The sequence below is a fragment of the Terrapene carolina genome, unplaced genomic scaffold (assembly GCF_002925995.2).
Source record: "Terrapene carolina triunguis isolate 2854851 unplaced genomic scaffold, T_m_triunguis-2.0 Scaffold612, whole genome shotgun sequence".
Classification (NCBI taxonomy): domain Eukaryota; kingdom Metazoa; phylum Chordata; order Testudines; family Emydidae; genus Terrapene; species Terrapene triunguis.
The window spans coordinates 1837127-1846015 of NW_020664963.1; the positions used below are offsets into that span (position 1 = coordinate 1837127).

Genomic DNA, 8889 nt, shown 5'->3' on the forward strand with positions numbered 1-8889 from the left:
GCGTGAGCTCTGCCTGCATTTCACTCTGTGTCTGGGACACTCCAAGCAGAAAGGGGCCCTGATCTCAGTCGGGGTCTGTGCAGTGCCCGGCACAACGGGGGCCCTGATCTCGGTCGGGGTCTGTGCAGCGCCCGGCACAACGGGGTCCTGATCTCGGTCAGGTTATTCAGGCTTTAGAGGTAGAATCATTTGGCAGGGGAGGGTTTAGGGTTCCATGGAGAAAGCAAATCCCCACCCTGCGCTGTCTCCATCTATCTCCCTCCCCCCACCCCACCTCAGGTCGATCCAGTGACAGACACGGCCATGGCCCCGATGGGATCCTGCCCCTTGCTCTTCCTGCCCCTCGTCGTGCTGGCCGCCTGCCTGGCCCAGAACATCGTACTACCCAACAGCTACAAGCGGTTTGTGAGCGAACATGTTGATTTCCCCAAGACCAGACCCCCAGTGGCCAGAGCTACTGCAACGTCATGATGCGGCACCTCAGCCTGACCCACCGTGGCTGCAGACCCAGCAACACCTTCATCCACGCCCCCACCAGACAGGTCTGAGCCATTTGCAGCGGCACAGGGAGCTGCGTGTACCTCGCATACAACCAATGCGACAGCAACACAGCCTTCCACCTCACCACATGCCAGCTGGTGTTCAACCCCCGCCGCCCACCGCGCTGTATCTACAGGGAAATACCCCAGACCCGCAGGATCAGTGTGGCCTGTAACCAGCAGGAGCAGCCCATGCACATCATCAGAATCCTGTAGATCCCAGGCGCTAGAAATGGGCTGGGAGCAGGGGGGCCCCTGCTCCCCCTTTCACTCCTGGGTAGCCCCCGTCACTGGGAGCTCTCCTATCCCGTCCCTGCCCCTCCTGTGCTACACCCGCCATAAGTCTCCACAGGGACATGCAGCGTCTCCCCTTATCCCGCAGACCGGCAGCCTGTGGGGGGATTTACCACACTGGGCGTCCAGTTCCCATCCACACGAGTGAAAATCCAGGTACCCAGCCCCCCGGCTGGCACTGAGAGCCTCAGCCTGAGCCCAGCACCTGCCTTGCTGGGTGCCCATCGTTCAGTACAGCCAGACCCCTTCCCCCACTGGGTATTGGGGGCATGTTGTGGGGAGAAGATTGTCCCAGGCGGGGCCTTGGAAGCTGTCACTGAGTTTTCTTTCCTTGCTGCTTCTTGCAATAAAACACTTTCCTGACAATGCAGAATGAGTCAGTTTGGGGGGCTGGGGCATTTTCAGGCTCTCAATCGGGCCTATTTGCTCTGCTGAGCCTGATGCTGAGTTGTGGGGTGTGAAGTGAAGGAAAAGCTCCAGGAAGAAACAAAACCCACACAGGGAGGGGTGTCCTGTTCTGGATATGGACAATGGGGTCAGCAGGTGACACGGGGGGACTGAGACAGACCCTAATCCTTCCCCGAGGAGACAAACCTCAGCTTGGCCTGTCTTTGGAAGGAGGGTCCCAGCCAGCCTGGCTGGACATCGCTGCAAAGGCTGTGGATGGGAAACTTCCTTACCCAGGAACGTGTCCTCTTAGCTCACTCTCAGCTCTACCAGGTGGGCTCTGCACCAGTGGGCATCCTGCCCTGACATTTCCCATCACCTCCCTCAGCTCTTATGCACCTTGGGTGGAAAATTTTTCCTCCTAAAGTCAGACACCCCCCAGCCCTGTCCCTTCGCTGACTTCCCCATGGGCCTCGGGGTTGTGAAACTTCTCCTGTGTGTGCAGGGTTTCCCCTCCCCCCATCCCAGGGAGAGCAGCCTGCCACAGACCACAGGGAGGGATCCAGCAATGGCCCAACAACCAACTGACACCCAGGGAGCTAGTGGGGCTGGGCAGCGCGGGACGGACCTTCAGACCTCGCTCCCTGCCTAAGATGGGCTGGGGCCAGTCCAGGCTGACGGGGTCGTGGGCAGCCCCTATAGAACCAGATCTGGGCCTTCCCCGGGACTGTGGGGGTGTCAAAGCCCCGAGCCCATGAGCACAGAGGACACTGCAGGGGGAATGGGACAGGAGCCGGTGCAGACAGGGCCTGGCAGGGCCCCATAGTCAGTGTCAGTAGAGAGGGGTGGCTGGGAACTGGCCCCTAGAGCCAGCCCCTCCCCAGTCGTTATCTGAGGGGTCCAGGCTGGTCAGGGGGAAAAGACAGAGAAGAAATCCACAATCAGACTAGACAGTGTATCCAGCCACCCCAGCCTGTCCCGGATGCCCCTGGGCCAAGCCAGCCTGGCCTGCTCCGTATTCCCTTGGGCCAAGCCAGCCCGGCCTGTCCTAGATCCCCCTCAGCCCAGCCAGCCCGGCCTACCCCAGATCGCCCTGCGCCCAGCCAGCCCAGCCTGTCCCAGATCCCCCTGGGCCAAGCCTGGCCTCCCCTACTATAACAGGACACATCAGGGGATCAGATGGCGACAAGATCGCTGGTGAGAAAGCCCGAGATCAGCCAGACACAGGGACAAATGCACCCCAGGTACAGAGTGACATAAACACGCTGACAAAACACCCATACACACATGCGCACACACACGTGCACTTTGCACACACACGAACACACAATTTATTTCAGTTCAGTGACACTGCACAGGCTTGGCAGTCAGGCAGAGAATACCCTGGCCCGGAGGAGAGCCAGCCCTGGGTGAGGCGTCACAGGCAGCCAGGGGCCATCCAGGATGCGGCTACTCACTGTGCTGGGGGGGTTGTGTCCAGTCAGCTCTGTAACACTCCCCTGGCACCACAAACTCTCCAGTGGTTGTGTTACACACCCAGAGACACTCTCAGGCACAGACACACACACTCATGCACACTGCCCACATACACACTGCTCACGCACACACTCCTGCACACTGTTCACTCACTCACACACAAACACACACTCTGCAGAGGGCAGGACACAGACCCAGGAGACAGGACACCAAGCACCAGCCAGGTCCCATCCCACCCATGTCCCCTCCAGCCTTTGCCCTTCCCCCTGGCCCTGGGGTTCAGGTGCAGCTAGGGGGTGGGGGGAGGACTGTTATCCAAGAATCTGCTGGGCACAGGCCAGGCCTGCCTCTCCCCTGGATGGGTTGCTGCCCCTCTTGATGACCTTATCAGGAAACCTGGGGAGGGACTGGGTGGGGGTTGTGGTTATGGGTACCCAGGGCACCCAGGTTATACCTGTTACAGGGTAGATTCACTGGGGCACCTGGGTAAGGACACTTGGGTTCGAACCAGGCTCTGGGAGGGGAGTGGGGTCTCATGGGTTAGAGCTCAGGCAGGCTGGAAGCCAGAACTCCAGGGTTCCATTTCCATTCTTGGGGAAACATTGGGTTGAGGATACCAGGGGCAGGTGCACCAGGTACGGGGGATGTGGGGTTTTCAGTGTCTCAGGTCCCTGCCCTGTGCCTGCTTCCCCCCTAACTCCCTGCCACACCCAGCACTTCTGGGCCCCTCAGTGGGAGGAGCTGCCCCCTCCTCCCCAACTGCCTGGTCGGGCTTTATATAAGGGGCCTGGAGGAGGGAAGGAGAATTAGAAACTTTCAGCTCAGCTGGCAACTGGATCCATCTCTGACGGGAGCCCCAGGACTCAGGTGAGCTGAGAACAGACTCCAGCCAGGCAAGAAATGCAGTGGGAGTGTCACTGCAGATTGACCCCAGGGGAGCTGGGAGCAGAATCCAGCCCTGACCCCATTGCACTCAGGGGGTGACTCTGCATTGACCCTGGGGACTGAGATCAGAAACTTGGCAAGAGAGTGAGAGGAACATGGGGCGGGGGGGCATGTAGAGTTCTTGCCCCAGCTCTGGGAGGCGAGTGGCGTCTAGTGGTCAGAGGAAGGGCGGCTGGGATTGGGAGTCAGGACAATGGACACATTACAGACAAAGCAGTAACACTGAGTTCAGTTCCTGGTCGGCTGCTCTGCTCGTCGTGTGTTTCCACTGGGTCTAGGAGCCCTGGGTTCATTCCCTGTTTCTTAGGTTGTGGATTTCCAAGGGCCCCCTGGAGTCTGCAGGCCAAACCCTGGGGTGTGTCCATGGGAGTTGGGCACCCCAGAGGGAGCTGAAGACTCCTGTGTTAACTTTTCTCTGCTCAGTTTCCACACCTGTAACTGGGGAAGAAGAACCCTTTCCTTCCCTGCTTCCTGTGCAGCGTGAGTTCTGCCTGCATTTCCTTCTCTGTCTGTGACACTGCAAGCAGAAAGGGGCCCTGATCTCGGTCGGGATCTGGGCAGCGCCTGGCACAATGGGGCCCTGATCTCGGTCGGGGTCTGTGCAGCGCCTGCCAGAATGTGGCCCTGATCTCAGTTGGTGTCTGAAGTGCCTGGCACGTAAGAATATAAGAACAGCGATACTGGGTCAGACCAAAGGTCCATCTAGTCCAGTATCCTGTCATCTGACAGTGTCCAATGCCAGGTGCCCCAGAGGGAATCAACAGAGCAGGTAATCATCAAGTGATCCATCCCCTGTCACCCATTCCCAGCTTCTGGCAAACAGAGGCTAGGGACACCACCCTGCCCATCCTAGCTAATAGCCATTGATGGACTTATCCTCCATGAATTTTAGTTCTTTTCTGAACCCTGTTATACTCTTGGGCTTCACAACATCCCCTGGCAAGGAGTTCCACAGGTTGACTGTACGTTGTGTGAAAAAATACTTCCTTTTGTTTGTTTTAAACCTGCTGCCTATTAATTTCATTTGGTGGCCCTCAGTTCTTGTGTTATGAGAAGGAGTAAATAACACTTCCCTATTTACTTTCTCCACACCAGTCATGATTTTATAGACCTCTGTCATATCCCCTTAGTCATCTGTTTTCCAAGCTAAAAAGTCTCAGTCTTATTAATCCCTCCTAATATGGCAGCCATTCCATACCCCTAATCATTTTTGTTGCCCTTTTCTGAACCTTTTCCAAATACAATATATCTTTTTTGAGATAGGGTGGCCACATCTGCACACAGTATTCAAGATGTGGGCATACCATGGATTTATATAGAGGCAATATGATATTTTCTGTCTTATTATCTATACTTTTCTTAATGATTCCCAACATTCTCTTAGCTTTTTTGACTGCCACTGCACATGGAGTGGATGTTTTTAGGGAACTATCTACAATGACTCCAAGGTTTTTTCTTGAGTTGTAACAGCTAATTTAGACCCCATCATTTTATATGTATAGCTGGGATATGTTTTCCAATGTGCATTACTTTGCATTTATCAACATTGAATTTCATCTACCATTTTCCTGCACAGTCACCCAGTTTTGTGAGATCCCTTTGCAATTCTTCAGTCTGCTTTGGACTTAACTACCCTTGTAATTTTGTATCATCTTAACATTTTGCCACCTCACTGTTTACCCCCTTTCCCAGATCATTTATGAATATGTTGAATAGGACTGGTCCCGGTACAGACCCCTGGGGGACACCACTATTTACCTCTCTCCATTCTGAGAACTGACCATTTATTCCTACCCTTTGTTTCCTATCTTTTAACCAATTACTAATCCATAAAAGAACCTTCCCTCTTATCCCATGACAGCTTACTTTGCTTAAGAGCCTTTGGCGAGGGACCTTGTCAAAGGCTTTCTGAAAGTCTAAATACACTATAACCACTGGATCCCCCTTGTCCACATGCTTTTTGACCCCCTCAAAGATTTCTAGTAGATTGGTGAGGCATGATTCCCCTTTACAAAAACCACATTGAATATTCCCCAAGAAATTATGTTAATCTATGTGTCTGACACTTTTGTTCTTTACTATAGTGTCAACCAGTTTGCCTGGTACGGAAGTCAGGTTTACCAGCCTGCAATTGTGGGGGTCACCTCTGGAGCCCTTTTTAAAAATTGGCATCACATTAGCTATACTCCAGTCATTTGGTACAGATGCTGATTTAAATGATAGGTTACAGACTACAGTTAGTAGTTCTACAATTTCACATTCGTGTTCCTTCAGAACTCTTGGGTGAATACCATCTGGTCCTGGTGACTTATTACTGTTTAATTTATCAATTTGTTCCAAAACCTTCTCTAATGACACCTCAATCTGGGATAGTTCCTCAGATCTGTCACCTAAAAAGAATGGCTCGCATCCTCAACCGTGAAGACCGATGCAAAGAATTCATTTAGTTTCTCCACAATAGCCTTATCCCCCTTGAGTGCTCCTTTATCATCTTGATCGTCCAGTGGCCCCACTGGTTGTTTAGCAGGCTTCCTGCTTCTGATGTGCCTCTCACTGCTTCTTTTACTTTGTCGTTTAGCCACGGCGGCACTTTTTTGGTTTTCTTACTATGTTGTTTAATTTGGGGAATACATTTAAGTTCAGCCTCTATTATGGTATCTTTAAAAAGTTTCCATGCAGCTTGCAAGGATTTCACTTTTGGCGCTGTACCTTTTAATTTCTGTTTAACTAACCTCCTCCTTTTTGTATAGTTCCCCTTTCTGAAATTAAATGCTACAGTGTTGGGCCGCTGTGGTGTTTTCCCTGCCACACAAATGTTAATTTTAATTATATTATGGTCACTATTACCAAGGGGTCCAGCTATATTCACCTCTTGGACCTGATCCTGTGCTCCACTTAGGACTAAATCAGGAATTGCCTCTCCCCTTGTGGATTCCAGGACTAGCTGATACAAGAAGCAGTCATTTAAGGTGTCAAGAAACTTTATCTCTATATTCCATCCTGAGGTGACATGTACCGGGGAGGGAAAGCTCAGTGGTTTGAGCATTGGCCTGCTAAACCCAGGGTTGTGAGCTCAATCCTGGAAGAGGCCATTCAGGGTTTTGGGGCAAAAATCTGTCTGGGGATTGGTCCTGCTTTGAGCAGGGGGTTGAACTAGATGACCTCCTGAGGTCCCTTCCAACCCTGATATTCTATGGGGATAGTTAAAATCCCCCATTATTATTGAGTTTTTTATTTTAGTAGCCTCTCTAATCTCCCTGAGCATTTCACAGTCACTATCACCATCCTGATCAGGTGGTCGGAAATATATCCCTACTGCTATATTCTTATTGTTCAAGAATGGAATTACTATCCATAGAGATTCGATGGTACTGTTTGGTTCATTTAAGATTTTTACTTCATTTGATTCTACGTTTTCTTTCACATATCGTGCCACTCCCCCACCAGCACCACCTGTTCTGTCCTTCCAATATATTTTGTACCCTGGTATTATTGTGTCCCATTCATTATCCTCATTCCACCAAGTTTCTGTGATGCCTATTATATCAATCTCCTCATTTAATGCGAGGCACTCTAGTTCACCCATTTTATTATTTAGACTTCTAGCATTGGTATATAAGCACTTTAAAAACTTGTCACTAGTTAGCTGTCTGCCATTACATGATGTAATTGAATGAGACTTTTTTTCATTTGACTGTTTCTCATCAGATCCTACCTGTATTTTATCATCTTCCATATTCTCTTCCTTACTAGGACATAGAGAATTCCATTAATAGATCCTCCCCAAAGGGATGTCTCTGTCTGAATCATGTGCTCTTCCACACCTGTCAGCTTTTCCCCCAGGCCTTAGTTTAAAAACTGCTCTACGACCTTTTTAATTTTAAGTGCCAGCAATCTGGTTCCATCTGGCACAATAAGGACCCTGATCTCGGTTGGGGTCATGAGGCTTAAGGGGTGGAATGGGCTGGCAGGGGGAGGGGTTCAGGCCCAGGAGGTTCCATGGAGAAGGCAGATTCCCACCCCACGCTGTCTTCATCCATCTCTCCCCGCTCCCCACTGCAGGTCAATCCAGTGACAGACACGGCCATGGCCCCAAGGGGACCCCGCCCCTTGCTCTTCCTGACCATGGTCCTGTTGGCCGTCTGCCTGGCCCAGCTCAGCGAAGGCGCCACCTACCGGCAGTTCCTGAACCGACATGTTGACTTCCCCAAGAGCGCTGGCAACAACCGGATCTACTGCAACCGCATAATGCAGCGCCGAGGCCTGACCCGCCGTGTCTGCAAACCCACCAACACCTTCATCCACGCCCCCACCGGTCAGGTCCAGGCCATCTGCAGGGGTGCAGGGAGATGCCACGGACGCAACTTCTGCGACAGTAACTCATCCTTCCGCCTCACCACCTGCCGGGTGGCACCCGGCTCCCGCCCGGGGCGCTGTGTTTACAGGGCCAGAGTCCAGAACCGCAGGATCCGCGTTGCCTGTAACCAGCGGCTGCCAGTGCACTTCGAAAGAATCCTGTAGACCCCAGGCTCTGGCCATGGGCTGGGAGCAGGGAGGCCCCTGTTCCCCCGCTTTCGCTGCTGGGGGCTTTCCTGCCCCGTCCCTGTCCCTGCCCCTCCTGGGACAATGTTTGCCACAAATACATCCAGCATCTCCCCTTATCCTACAGGCCGGCAGCTTCGGGCCTGCGGGGCGGGGGGGATGGGGGTTTCCCATGCTGGGTGCCCAGTCCCCATCCACACAAGTGAAAATCCGGGTGCCCAGTCCCTGCAGCAGGCACTGAGACCATCAGCCTGAGCCCAGCACCTGCCTCACTGGGTGCCCATTATACAGTATGACCGTCCCCTCCCACCCGGCATAAATTGGGTAGTGGGGGACAGGTTGTGGGGAGAAGATTGTCCCAGGCGGGGACCTGGAAGCTGTCCCTGAGTTTTGTTTCCTTGTTGCTTTTTGCAATAAAACACTTTCCTGCCAGTGCAAAAGGAATCGGTGTGTTTGGGGGGCTGGAGGCATTTTAGGGCTCTCAAGGGGGCCTATTTGCCCTGTTGAGCCTTATGCTGAGCTGTGGGGTGTGAAACAACAAGGAAAAGCTCCAGCAAGAAACAAATCCTGCAGGGGGAGGGGTGTCCTTGTGGCAAATTGCTGTTAAATAAACTTTCCCTGAATTTCAGTGTAACCCACGCCGGTGCTGTGCGTCCGGGGGGCCGGTCATCGGAGAGGGACCTGGGGAGCTGGGGGCCCTGTCCCT

General features: G+C 52.8%; 1 protein-coding gene and 1 pseudogene across 1 annotated transcript; both read left to right on the forward strand.

Annotated features, from left to right (window-relative positions):
• Positions 1–298: 298 nt before the first annotated feature.
• LOC112116142 lies at positions 299–787 on the forward strand (annotated as a pseudogene).
• A 2724-nt stretch (positions 788–3511) lies between these two features.
• Positions 3512–8615, forward strand: LOC112116143 (ribonuclease-like). Its single transcript, XM_024213475.1, has 2 exons — positions 3512–3563; positions 7704–8615. Exon 2 carries the CDS (start codon positions 7728–7730, stop codon positions 8160–8162), a length of 435 nt encoding a protein of 144 aa, XP_024069243.1. The 5' UTR covers positions 3512–3563; positions 7704–7727; the 3' UTR covers positions 8163–8615.
• Positions 8616–8889: the final 274 nt, after the last annotated feature.